This window comes from Hyaena hyaena, unplaced genomic scaffold (genome assembly GCF_003009895.1).
Source record: "Hyaena hyaena isolate Hyena2069 unplaced genomic scaffold, ASM300989v1 scaffold_33, whole genome shotgun sequence".
NCBI lineage: Eukaryota > Metazoa > Chordata > Mammalia > Carnivora > Hyaenidae > Hyaena > Hyaena hyaena.
The window spans coordinates 340,747-355,366 of NW_024080666.1; the positions used below are offsets into that span (position 1 = coordinate 340,747).

Sequence of the window (14,620 nt, forward strand, 5' to 3'; positions counted from 1 at the left end):
TCCTGGTGTAGAATGAGCAAGGGGCCCCTGGGGGGCTCAGTCAGTCAGGCGTCCAACTCTTGATTCTGGCTCAGGTTATGATCTCATGGTTCATGGGTTCCATACCTGCATCAGGCTCTGTGCTGGCAACAGGCAGCCTGCTTGGGATTCTCTCTCTCTCCTCTCTCTCTGCCCCTTCCCTGTTCTCACTCTGTCTCTCAAAATAAATTAACTTAAAAAACAAAAAAAGAAAAGAAAAAAAGAAACGAGCAAGCTGAAGCTCACAGGGACTACTTACAGGGAGTAAGTAATCTGCACCAGGCCGCACCTTTGTGGTACTTCTACCACCAAAGGCTGCACCTTTACCGCCATAAGGTACAGAATGGGACTCTGAAATCAGGTCCTTCTGGCACCAAAGACTGGTCTGTGATCATTCAAGCAATACCATTTTTAATACATTGATGAGCACAAGAACACCTCCAGAGGGACACACGACATAAAGTGTTCCCCAAACTGATGTGATTAGGAAATCCTTCTGAATGAATCTATGCTTGAGACTGGCTTTCCATGTAACCCATTTTGAGAAACACTGTGGGTCAAATGAGTCAGAGATAACCCCATGGCAGAAAGGAGGGAGGTGGAAGGCAGCTCAGAAAGAAAAGCTAGCTTATTAAAACTGTGCTCAAAGAGTTATTAATAGGAACACATAAATTAGACATCCGTTTAATAGATATCATTTCTTTACTTCTAGATTCTTAAGTTCTAGTTCATGGTTCATTTCTGTCAAATAATATTTGATATGACATTCCAATCCCGAGATCTTCCCTTAGCTAGGTATTTAACGCTTGCTGCAGAATTTGACTTACTCAGTAGTTTAATTCACATCACTAATTTTGGTAAGTATACTCACACTGGGAGTATAGGTTTTAACTTGTGTATTTCAAAAGGGCTGCAATTTGCATTCTGGGGTGAGAGAATTTTTCATTGTACAGGACTGACTCAAACTCTGTAGTACCTAGCATCCTTGGGCCCTACTGAGTAAATTCTAGTAGTACTCCTCTCCAGCCCCCACATCATCTCGACAAGAAACATCCCTATAATTTCTAAGGGAGTGGTATCACCCCCAATCGAGACCCACAGGTTTAGAGCAAACCAGAAAGTTCCATAAAAACAATGACTGAAGGACAAATAGCTACCTTGACCCTGCATTCAGTATTCCAGCAAACAAATCCAGATTTAATATGCCAGCTTCAATCTTGCATGCACAATGTCTCATCACATTTCTCTGTATTCTGTTATAAATATGGACAGATTCAACAAATTGCCAAAATACCATTTCTAGCCCAAAGGATCAATCCCTATGTATGCTGCCAACAACAGCAACAGACCTGGGCAGCAGGAAAGCCCAGGACTGCGTGGGGGTACTGGCGTATACATGAGGCAGCAGCCACAGAACAAAAAGTATACCTGAACAGATTATCATTCTGTCACGTTTGGGCTTTAAGAAGGATGCTGGGTTTTTTTTTTTCCTTTTTAAAATGATTTATTATCAAAAAGCTTGCTCCCCGTCCCTGCTGAATCAGTTCAGCAGTGCAGCTCTATCCTTTTTAGGATGATCAGCACCCAAATAATTTCAGACCAAAACTAGAAGCACAACCACCACCACCACCACCACCACCACCAGCAGCTTGACTGTTGGCTCAGGAACACATTCACAGACACGTCAGTGTGCATTCCGGAAGCCCGGTTTCATTTCTTGATCGGAATGCCAATCACCATGAAGTCTTCTGCTAGAGTCACTTCCTGAAGATCTAACACTGATTCGGCTTGCTTTTTCAGTTCTAAAATCCCATCTGTTTCTCCTTCTCTGGCCAAGGCAACTGGTTTGTACCTCTGACTAAAGTGAGTCAGAACTAGCCTCTTTGCTTGGCACAATTTTGCAAACGCTGCTGCCATCTGTGGTGTGCTGTGGCCGTGCTCCTTTGCTTTGTCCATCTGGACATCATCTAGGGTCGCTTCGTGGATCAGCAGGTCTGCTTCAAAGCACAGTTTCACTCCTCCATCACCCACAACCCCAGAACAGTCACCCAAAATGCAGATTTTCCTGCCAACAATAGGCTTTTTTAAGACATCTTGAGGAGAAATTGTAACTCCATTTTCCAGAACAACAGAAATTCCGTTTTTCAGCTTCCCATAGGCAGGACCTGGCGGAACACCTAGTGGTAGAGGCAGATAACATCACATCATGGGAATGGAATTTATGACTTGTTAAGAGAGAGTCTGTTTTAACGGCACCAAAATGGAAAAGGCATCCAATTCTTTTCATAATTGTCATACATATTTTACTACTTGCGGAAAGCTGGAATATTTATACATTTTTAAAAGTTCAGTGTTGGCTATTGATATTCGTGATGCTCTAGTACTTAAAACATTTCCCAAGCACACGTGTCAGATGAGTTTTAAGCTTTTAAGTCTCACTAGGACTTTCTTTCGGTCAAGCTATCAGCTTTAATCCTCTGCTGTGAGTGGAAAAAACAGTTTTTGAGACTGCTTTGTGTAACAAGCCCATCTTGGAGTAAACATAACGAGCCCATTTAAATAATGACAAAGTACCTACAAACTGACTAGCTTAATAAAAAAATTGTTTGAGGGGATTATTTGAATAACAAGATCAAGGAGAATTTCTGACAATTATACATAATCTTCTTTGTAGATTGAGGCAGTTCCATGTTTACCAAATTAGGTTTGGTAAGCCTTATATTAATGATCTTACGTTAATCTATAACAACACGTGATCATCACTCTGAACAACTATGAACAAACAGAATGTGTTCAATAATTCCAGCATACCTCATATTTTTTATATTTAAAAAAATTCATTTTATGTCTTTATTTAATTTTGAGAGACAGAGGCAGAGAACACGCAGGGGAGGGGCAGAGAGAGGGGGAGACACAGAATCTGAAGCAGGCTCCAGGCTCTAAGCTGTCAACACAGAGCCTGACGCAGGGCTCGAGCCTATGGACTGTGAGATCATGACCTGAGCCGAAGTCGGATGCTTAACCGACTGAGCCACCTGGGAGCCCCAAGCATACCTCATATTTAAAGTTTCCCAATATAATAGTATTTCCACAGCTTTTAGATAGTAAAAATACCTTTGACTTAAGTCAGTCTTCCTCATTATTTAGCATTTTGTTTTAGTTGGGGAAGAAGAAAGAGTCTGCAGAAAGAAACAAATCTAGGGGCACCTAGGTGGCTCAGTTGGTTACATATCTCACTTCAGCTCAGGTCATGATCTCAGAGCTCATGAGTTTGAGTCCCACATTGGGCTCTGTGCTGACAGCTCAGAACCTGGAGTCTGCTTCGGATTCTGTGTCTCCCTCTCTCTGTCCCTCCCCCACTCACTCTGACTCGCTCGCTCTCTCTCAAAAATAAATTTAAAAAAGAAAAAAAGAACCAATCTATCAAAGATGCCATCATGCTTTTTATAGGCTCTGCACGGCCATGACAAGGAAGGTGGTGATGCTAGACAAATAAAGGATCTGGGCACTGCTTCAAAAGAGGTGCGGAAGGTCCCCTCACGCTTGATGGCCTAGCATGCAAACCCTCGGATGGGGCCCAAGTCTATCTCTGTGTCCATCATCTTGCTTCTCCCTCTGGTGAACCCAGGCGTGTAAAACAGTTGTGTCGCAGTATTCCGAACATCAAAGTAACTTAATCAAGGCTGAATGAGTAGGCAAAGTTGAGAAAGAAGGAAAATCCTGAAAGTAGCTGGTTGCAGTTACAAGGTTAAGAACTCTGGCAAAAATTCTCAGGCCAAAGATGCAACTGAAAGCATATTTCAAAAGGAAGACATGAAAAAATAAAAGCCTAGACCTAGGACAACAGCAAGCACCCTGCCGCACAAGACATCATTAGCTGAAGGTGAGACAGACTAAAAATGTGGATCCAGGGAGCCGAAGAGAAAAGGATTCAAGGATATACTTGGGCTTTTGTCTGAATAGCATCCATTTGGCCTCAAGACTTTCCCTTAATAAGAAGACTTTGGGCAAAAGAAATAAGTGGAGAAAATGTCAGTTTGGGGCTTGGGAGGAAAGGAAGGTTATTATGACACTTCTAGAAGCTTCAGCTAACAACAGCTCAAGTGACAAGAAGAAGAAGGAAAGAAACCACTTACCGAGGTCTTTCAGTTTCTGTGCGTTGAGTTTACCTGGGCGTTTCTTCTCCACAACTGCAAACCCAAAAGAGGGAATTCGGTGAAAGAGGCGAAATGCTTTTACAACAAACTGTTCATCATCAACCAGAAGGTATGAGTTTTCTTCTGAGTCTAGGAGGATAGTTCTTCCTTGTCCCTCTTTAGGAGGACTGTCAGTTTTATTCACGTGCGTAAATTCTTTTAGCTCTTCTGTGGGACACTGATCTGCTGTAGGTACCAGCTCATGGACCACGTAGGGGAAGACCAGCTCTGTGTGAGAGAGTTCCATGGTGCGCCAGATAAAGTCCCGAAGCCCGGCAGGGCCATAGATCTCAATAGGCTGTTTGGTGACCACAGAGCCACTCTGCAGGCTGATGGTGCAGAGGAGGCCAGGAAGGCCGAAGAAATGGTCTCCATGGAGATGTGTGATGAAGATCTTGGTAATTCTCCCTTTTGATTGAGGCAGAGAAATACAATTGGGAGTGTTTCCAGAAATTCAAACCTATACAAAGCTACTTGAAACACGTATAGCAACTTACACAGCAAGCAGCAAAACGAATTTAGAATTCTATTTATCACCATAAGCTTACTTCTTTGTTTTTCTACATGATTCCAGAAGCAAGAAAGACAGGCTTTATGTTTTAATAATATCTAACATTTTTCATAAAGCATCTTCAAATTACATAGTATTGCAGGTTCAAGGGTATTTTCCTACATATCTTCTTACAGAAAGAGAGAAAGGAAAGAAAAGAAAAGAGAAACAGGGGCACCTGGGTGGCTCAGTCGGTTAAGCGTCTGACTTCAGCTCAGGTCATGATCTCACAGTCCGTGGGTTAGAGCCCCGCATCAGGCTGTGTGCTAACAGCTCAGACCCTGGAGTCTGCTTCAGATTCTATGTCCCTCTCCTTCTGCCCCCCCCCCCCCCCCCCCCCTGCTTTGTCTCTCCCTGTCTCTGGAAAATGAATAAGCCTTTAATTTTTTTTAAAAAAAGAAAGAAAGAAAGAAAAAAGGGAAACAAAAAGTGTACCAAAATAGTTCACTTAAACTAGATAAGCCTCAAATGTCAAGAGCATCTGACAGTTACAGTGCCCTCTACTGTTCCCTCTGAGAATAACAAATACATACCTCCCACGTAACAAATGTTCCCCCGCTCCAAAGGGACCAACGCCCCAACCCAAAACTGCTGTTTAAGGGCTCTCTATACTGAACAGGGATTAACTAGCCAGGACAGAGCCTGCTTGTCTGAGTGGGGCTGAAGGGGGCGGAGAAAAAGGAAGACGATGAAACAGGAGGGAGAAAAGAGGAGGCAGGAGAGGAAAGGGGTGAAGAACCCAGAGGGGAGGTGGGCAACAGACGCTAGAATGGAGATGGGAGGGCAGATCCTCTGTGGGGTTATGTAAAGGTACGTGGGCCCCTGCCTTCTTCTCCATGCTAACACAACGGCTTTTTCAGTACATACTGGCTTAGGTCGTAACTTGAATTAGCCAATGGTAAACTGAATTTACTGCTGGTATGTGGCATGATGCCACATGGGCATTTTTCTGAGATGCACCACAAGGCATTTTAAAAGTCACAATCCCAATTAACACAATTGTAGTATAACAGAGGCTTCTGGTCCTAGCTCATGGCCCACCTATTTCAAATATTTGATACCATAAAAGAACAAGAACAGTTTATTGAAATGTGATTTGTCCTGTGACATCCAAGTAAGTCTTTCCAGAGTTAATACATCAAACCCAGGCCCCACGACAGAGAACAGATTGGGCAGAGGCTGATTTGAGATCTGGAGAATCCTGAGGCACTCCAGAAGTACCCTTAGTATGCTCCTTTTGGTTTTCTCTTTTTAGTCCCCGCTTTTGCTGTTTTTTAACTTCTTGGAACCCTTTTGTCACCCTCCCCCACCCCACACCTCCCTGCTATCCAAGCTGACAAGACACACATACGTGTGACCAGAGGCCTCTGCAGACAAAAGAACTACAATGGCTATTGAGTCATGACCTCACATTGACCTTAAAATTGCCAAGCGAGACTTTCTGGGCCTTCTCCCTATCTAGTGTAAAACAGAGCCAAAACTGAACACCAAAACAAGCTATGAGCCCAAAGCAAGTGAGACAAATTAAGTCAGTCAAAATTGCTTCCCACAGTTATCACAGGTTCAGAGAAGACAAACATTTCATTTTTCAAGAAACTTGATTTCAGAAGGAGAAGGAATGACAACCTCAACTATCAAAGTTAGGGGGTGCTATCAGATGAAGAAAGCGAAGTGCATGAATTCCCTTTCCCTTGAGAACAGAAAGTTACAGGGGAATATGCCATCCATAGAGAAGTGGAATACTAAGGATCCCCTAAGTGATGATGCAGTTATACTTCCTGCTATAGGAAAATATCTGCAATACATTATTGTTCAGTTGGAAAAAAAGGAGGTTATACCTAGTATGCTACTGTTTATGCAAAACTGTACATACACAAAATTGTCAATACAACTATAATATTAACATATCTACCTCTACAAATATTTACCTATAAGGAGAAACTTAGGCCTTTTCTTATTTATACTTTTCTGCTTTGTTTGAATTTTTACAATGAGAATGTACTTTTTAAAAAAAGTTTCTATTTACTTTAGTAACCTCTACTCCCAGTGTGGAGCTCGAAGTCACGATCCCGAGATCAAGAAGTTGCACATTCCTCCAAGTGAGCCAGCCCGATGCTCCCCATGTATACTTTTTATAAACATTTTTTCATTATGCTTTTGTAATACTTTTTATAATCATTTTTAAGGGAAGAAAAAGAAAAGCTTAAGCTCACTCTTTAAAATTATGAAAGAAATAAGACACGATGAACCCATACTTGTTAATCAGATGCTTGCACATTAGGACCAAGGAAGCTTAAGAGAAGTGTGTTTAGATAAATAGAGAGTACTCCCTCATAAAACTCCTAAAAGGAGGAGTATAAGCTGAAAGGGTTTCAATGAATCAAACAATGATAGGTCCACAGTGGGTTGAGAATAACCCATTTGAACTGAGGGTGCTGCGTTCCAGTATGAGTCTGGGGGCTTAGGAAAGGCTAAAGACATAGATAATGTTCTAGGATTACCATCTTACCCTCCTCTCTGAAGCCAGTGATTTTTTTAGCCATTAAGAATTCAGTAAACTAAAGGTTCCCTTAGACTTTGTGTGTGTGTGTGTGGTTAGCTTTGCAAAATGTTTACTTAAAACGTATATAAAACAGCTACAAAATATAAAATATTAGAGAAAGGTACTGTAGCAGATTGACGGCCCCTGACCCCTGATGTTCATAACCATTTACAATTTCTTCTCCTTGAGTGTGGGTGGGACATGTGACCTGTTTCTAACCAGTAAAATAGGGCACAGGGATGCAGTGTGATTATGTGACAAGACTCCATCTTGCTAGCAGACCTGCTTTTGAGTTTCTTTGTTCTTGGATGGCACTAAGGAATGAAGGTACCAGGAAGCAGCAACCCACATGATGGGAAACTGGAGGAGGCCTCTAGGGGCTGAGACAACCTTAGTCCTGCCAACAACCCACATGAGCTCTGAGGCAGATCCTTCCCCAGGTGAGCCTCTGATGAGATCTCAGCCCCAGCCAAATACAGACTGCAACCCAGTGAGACCCTGAAGCAGAGAAGCCAGCCAACCCAGGCCCAAAATCCCTGACCCACAGATACTATGAGACAATAAATGCAATAAGACACTAAACTTATAATCTGTGAACAGCATTGATAATTGACACAAGTATTAAGTAAAAAGTAAAGACTTATCCCCACACCCAAACCTCTAGTTCCCACACTTAACAGTTTGTTGTTTCTGTTTTAATCATCCCACCACCTCAACCCCTGCTCTCTAAAATGGGATACTACAGCCTCCACTGCTCCTCCCTGAGAGTCCTCAGGAAAGGAACTTCCGTGTGACCCAAGGGAAATAAAGCATAACACCTGCTCTCACCTCAGGGTTTTAGGTTGAACTGTGTAAACCTCAAGGGCATGAGTCCTAAGTGAAATGCATTAGTTCCTTCCTCCAACAGCTCCTTTCCTGCCTCCCTGTTTAGGTCTCGGACACCATCCTTGTAACTCGGAGGAATCTTTCACTTCTTCACATCCTAGACATTCAGTCAGTCACCCACTCCCTGTTAGGTCTACAAGCATTTCTTAAATTGAGTCTCTCATCTTCATCCCTATCTCTACTTCCTGCTTCAACATGCTCATCCCCTTCTCTCTTCCCTCAGATGAATGGAACTGCCTTAACAGTGGTCTTTCCTAGTACATCTGCCACCAGAAAACTCTGTCCCTAACATGCAAATCAGACCATATCACTCTCCTGCTTAAGAACTTTTAATGGCTCCTTACTGCCAATAGAATAAGAAGGCCCAAATACCTTAGCAAACCACAGAGAACTTCATAGTCTGCCCTCACTTTTTCAGCATCCTTACCTCTCATCTATCCTAGCCAAATGTCACTTCTCTCCTAGAAACTCTATTACTTCTTGCTTACTTTGTTGTCTGTTCCTTGAAAATCCATCCCTACTTTTCTACCCAGAGAAACTGCTAATCATTTAGATCCTAGCTGTACTATTACCATCTCTGGAATGCTCTCTCTGAACACAGTTAATGTCCCCCTCTTTTGTGCTCCAAAAGTATTTAGAAACAGCTCCATTATTCTCTTTATCACATTACATTATGACTATTTACATGTCTGTTCCCACCACTAGACTAAGAGATCCCTGGATGCTAGAACAAACTTTCTATTATTTTTTTACATTATTTTTTAATGTTTATCCTAGAGAGAGAGAGAGACAGAGTGTGAGTGGTGGAGGGGCAGAGAGAGAGGGAGACACAGAATCTGAAGCAGGCTCCAGACTCTGAGCTGTGAGCACAGAGCCCGACACGGGACTGGAACTCACAAACTGCAAGATCATAACCTGAGCTGAACTCAGGCACTTAATCAACTGAGCCACCCAGGAGCCCCAGAACTAACTTTCTTATAGTCAACAACGCCACACACTGTGATGAATCAGAGGAATAATTTCAGTATCTTCCAGTTATCAATATTTAGTAAGTGAGAGGGACCACACTAAGTGCTGAATACCTTATTCATGCATTAACTGATCAGATATTTACCAGGCATCTACTAAGGATATAAACAACCCTTGAGCTTACTTTATCATATAGGGAAAACACAGCAAACACAGAAACAACTATTTAAATAACAATTTTAGATATTGATGCTAAGTCAATAAAAATAGCACAAAGCAGGAGAATGCCTGGGATGAACGAGAAATTACCCAACTCCCAAAGTTCAGGGAAAGTCTTTGAGACAGCATCTGAGCTAATATTTAACTGATAAGAAAGGGGATTGTTTTATATAATTCTTACAACACCCCTTCTAAGTTGAGTTTCTATCCACATTTTCAAGATGAAAAGTCGGTTAAGTTTCAAACTTTGGCTCAGGTCATGATCTCCTAGCTCGTGAGTTCGAGGCCCACATTGGGCTCTGTGCTGACAACTCAGAGCCTGGAGCCTGCTTCAGATTCTGTGTCTCCCTCTCTCTGTGCCCCTCCTTTGCTCGTGCTCGTTCTCTCTCTCAAAAATAAACAAACATAAAATAAAATAAAATTTTAAAAAGATGAGGAAAATAAGCCTTAAGTTTGTTGACCTGCAAAGGCCAAAAGCCAAGACACAGCTGGGACTGCAGCCCAGGCTGGCCTGAGTCTGGGCCAAGGCTCTGCACCACTGTACTCCTGGGTCCCTCTGGTGCCGGGCCTCTGCATGCTCACCTCCCAACCTGGCAAATCCCTCTTCCTCCTTCAACAACTCACAAGTCACCTTCTCTGAGAGGCCTACCCTGATAACCTCAAATGAAAAAGAACATCTCACTCTTCTGAATGTCTAGTGTTCTCTGTCTCCTCGTGATACTTACAACCATCTCCTGGTGGAATCACGTACACTGTTCCTTTGCTTGCGTAGTATCCATCAGGGATATGCCTCAGGGACCCATCCCATCCTCCACTCCCCAGCCCTTTATCAAACAAGTAGATAAAGTTTGGTGTTTGTGGCTGGATGCCTGAGGGTCTTTCAAATCTTGCCAGGGCTCTAGCACTGGAGTGGGATGCAACCGTGAGGGCTGTTTCTGAGCAAAAGGCTCAAGGAGAGCCAAGAAAATGAAGCAGAATAAGAGACAGTCTTAATGACAGAGCCAGATGCACACTAACCTGCTTTAAGCTGGCTTTTCATCAACTGTGTCTGAGTCCCCTCCCCACAGTCAAAGAGCCAGCACTCGCCCTCGCAACGAAGGACCAGAGCGGAGGCACCCCGGGTTGGGGATGGGTATGCTGCACCCGTACCCAGAAATGTCACATCCATAGACATCTTCCACCCTGCAACGAAAAGATTACCCAGGGGTTATTACACATCACTGCTCAATTTCACCAAAAACAGGTTATTGTGAGATTTACTATTAATTTATCTTTTCATTATTCAGAAGAGACTGGGTTTTTATTCTCTAATGGTTTTCCATAGAAATCCCAAGTAAGATTTGAATAACTCTTAGTGAGTTAAAACCACAAGTGGCCAAACTTTGGATGACTGTTCTCACACACAAAGACAAACAAGTCAGAAAACTGCCAAATCCAGTCAATTAAAAACTATAGTTGAATTCCAACTGTATAATGTTCTGGAAAAGGTAAAGCTATGAAGACAGTAAAAGACCAGTAGTTGAGAGGGGTTTGGGGGGAAGGAGGGAAGAATGAATAGGTAGGACACAGGGGGAAATGGGTATTTTCATATGTTACTACTGGTTGGGATGTAAACTGCTTTTATGTTTGGGAGTGTAATCTGGCAATATACATTACCAATAAGAATGATGCTATTAACAATACACTGTAACCCAGCAACCCCATTTTTGGGAATCTACTCTACAGAAATAAAGGACCTATGTACAATGTTTCTGGTGGTACTTTTAAGGTGGCTAAAATTTGGACACAGTCTGAATATATTTCAACAGGGCAATGACTGAATACTTTATTGTACATTCCTACCATGCACTATTTATTCTGGAGTTAAGTCAGCTCTGTAACTCTTGTCCTGGAGGGATGGCAATGAGAAAAGTTATAGATGGCTACGGCATGATCTCATTTTTACCACAATGCCCCAAACCTCTGCATTTATAGGAGAGAGAAAGTCTATGTGGAAGGATACACAGAATATTGTTAATATTGGTTCTCTCAGGGGTGATTAAAATGGTGATGGTGGGGAATGCTCATTAAGTTTCCTTTTAAGTCTTTGATTGGTTTTCACTGCACTGAGCAGCAACTGATGTCCTTATTTTCAATGTATATTTCCTTTAATATTGATGATTATAAAGAGATGTGTCACAAGGCCAAACATACTTTTCTACCTACACATCACCTAATATTCCTTTCCATTTGGGGAGAGTCAGCCCTCCGACCTCACCCCACACACACACCTCTCCCACACACACACCTCACCCACACAGATACTACATCTCTCCAATCCACACACAGGCTTTAGGTTAAGCTACTGTCCTTCTCATGTGTTACTCCACACTTCCACTTCTAAGATCAAGCATTTTTCTGATAACTAGGTAATTTGCAGAGGTTTTCCTGTTGGATTGCAGTTTGCAGCAGAAGTGGGACTAACACAATGTAGAAAGTTAAACATTTTAAAACCTAATAAATGCAGAAGGAATACTAAAATATAATCACTCTGCAATCCCTAACAAATAATGAATCTAGGCCAGTGGTACAGAACTCTAGAGCATATCAGAATCACCCGGAGAGCTTTCAAGGCATATCAATAATTGGGTTCCATCCCAGAACAATTAAAAAGGAAATTCTGCAAGTGAGACATGTGTTTTAGTATTTAAAAAAAAAAAAAAAAAAAAAAAAAACTTCCCCTGTGATTCTAATGTGCAGTCAGGTTTGAGAATCACTTAGTGAAAGGGTAATGGAGAACTATAATGAATGGATCAGGCTGACCTGAATTCACTAGCCAATTAGTCAAACTTAAAAAATTTTTTTTTATTTTGAAAAATTTTAAACACATACAAAAGTAGAGAATTAGTATAATGCGTTACCATATAACCATCAGCAAGCTTCAACAATTATCAACTCATGGCCAATCTTGTTTGGTCTGTATCCACTACCCATTATCCAAGAATATTTGATAAGTATTTATCCAAGAATACTTGATTACGTGGTAGTGGGTACTCCCATCAGGGAGCACATGCTGTCTGGCTGTCTCTCTCTTTCTGAGGTTAACGGCCACTAATCATTGCCAGGATTCATTATTTCATTAGAGGTTGCCAAGAGGTGATATTTTCTCATTCCTTCTTAAGTTATTATTTGGCATTCTTCCATAAATCTCTGGTCAATTATTTAGATACCCTGCGGTGCGATTTGTACAGAAAAGGTCCAGACCAATCCTAACACCACAAAGAGAAACAAGACCTTATGTAACTCCTGGTGTGCTGCAATATGACATACACAATAACACTGCAAGGTTTTCTTGCCAAAAAGTAGGACCTGAATCTGAAAAAGACTGTAATCTCAATACCAGTTTATTAAAAGACACCACAGGGATGGAAGAAGCAGAATCCAGGAGGTAGGAAACTTTACAAATGAATAGGTTGCTTCAACAAGTGAAATACAGGGGGCGGAAATAGAGAGAGATGGCATAGGAGAGTAAATGAAATGTAAGAGATGTCAACCAAATGTCATATATGTAGCTTGTTTGGATCTGGATTTGGACAAACGGAAAGAGAATTGGGAGAAAAAAGAGACAACTGGGGAAATGTAAACGCTGACTGGATAGATGGTAACATGAAATGCTTATTAAATTGACAAAGGAATTGTGTTTTATAAACATAAAACAAATATTCCATAGATAAAATGGTACGTTCAGATTTGCTTACAAATTATCCAGTGGGGTGAGGGTAAGAGATGAGAGTTGGGAATTCAGTACAGTATCTCATTTTAATGTTTGTAAGTTTCCACAATAAAAAGTTTAAAAGTGAGCCAAATAATCAAAACCCGCCCAGTAGATCGGGAAGTCATCAGAAATTAATTCATTTAATCAACGGTTCACGTTTGGCGGCATGCACCATTCTAGGCACCAGGAATCAAACGTGACCAGAGCAGACTTGGTCCCTGTCTTCTTGCACATAAAACGAGCCACTTGCTTTCTCATGGCCGTGATCCACTTTGGACCAAGCGCACATTCCGGTCGAGAGCACAGCACACGACCGCAGTACTGTCACCTGACTCCCCGGGCCTGTGGTTCTCGTCCTGGCAGGGTATCACAACCACCTGGTGATTCCGGGGACTCAGCGTTGGGAAGGCTTCCCAAATGACTCTAAAGGCTGCCGGGTTGAGAACCAGTTTCCATACAGGCAGCGCCAACCCTGCAATCACCCTGTGGTGCAGGCAGGGCGCATACTGCCTTCCTCCATTTTACAGATGAAAGAACCGTGGCCCGGAGACAAACAGAGGCCAGCGCCGAGTCGGGGCCAGAGGCCGGGTCTCCGACCACGAGCGAGCCCAAGCTCTCCCTCGAGCCAACGTCAATTTCCCAAAGGAGGGGCGGGCGGGGGCAGGAGCGCGGGGCGGCGGGCGCTCCAGCCCTGGGGCAGGGGATGGAAGGGAGACAAGCGCGTCTTCGCTGCCCGGCGCTCCCCGGGCCTGGGTCCTCCATTCCGGCCCGGCCCGCGAGTCCGGAGGACGCGCGCCCGCCCGCGCGGCTCGGCCCACGAGGCGGACGCGGGGCAGACGGCGGCGCAGACCCTGGCCCGCCCCTCTCCGGCGCGCCCGGTCCCACTCACCCACTACCCGAGGCCCGCGGCGGGAGCCGAGGGAGGCGCAGGCCCGCGGCTAAGGCCCAGCCGTCCACCGGGCGGCGCCGGCGCGGGCGGAAGTGCGCCGCGGGCTGTGGCCGCGTGTGGCCGCTCTAGGACGCGCCGGAGGTCCGCGCTCGGTGATGCTGGGCCCGGCCTGGCCCGGCCGCGTGGGTGGGCTCCGCACCGGTTGCAGGCGTTCTCTGGGTCCCCAGTGGGTCCCCGTCTGCCCTCGTTCGTCCGCACGATTCTCTGGGTGAGGTGGTAGCCGTCACCTGTGAGGACCAGAGCGCCCGAAGGGGAAACGTGTAATGTTTTCCAGCGGGATCCCAGATGAGTGTTGTCCCTAATGCTCTGTTGCTGCGTATGTTTGTGTGATTTCTAGTCTGGCGCTGGGATAAATCTTTCCTTTAATCACGAAGTCTAAACGTTTAAGCCTGCGGTGCAACGTGCCTTTGAATCAGAGTTCATAGCGGCATTACTATAGTTCCTGAATTTCCGTTCTCTTCCACTTTATTTAGGGACACACAGGGTATCTGCTTTCACACAAGCATTGCAGGTGTGTTTTCTTTGCGTACAGCATAGC

General features: G+C 43.7%; 1 protein-coding gene across 1 annotated transcript; it reads right to left on the minus strand.

The window, feature by feature from the left end:
• Positions 1 to 1,496: 1,496 nt before the first annotated feature.
• On the minus strand, positions 1,497 to 14,100 carry ELAC1 (elaC ribonuclease Z 1). The gene is made up of 4 exons (XM_039228803.1): positions 14,023 to 14,100; positions 10,397 to 10,561; positions 4,155 to 4,622; positions 1,497 to 2,195 (listed from the first exon to the last, which is right to left on the minus strand). Exons 2-4 carry the CDS (start codon positions 10,551 to 10,553, stop codon positions 1,729 to 1,731), a joined length of 1,092 nt encoding a protein of 363 aa, XP_039084734.1. The 5' UTR covers positions 10,554 to 10,561; positions 14,023 to 14,100; the 3' UTR covers positions 1,497 to 1,728.
• Positions 14,101 to 14,620: the final 520 nt, after the last annotated feature.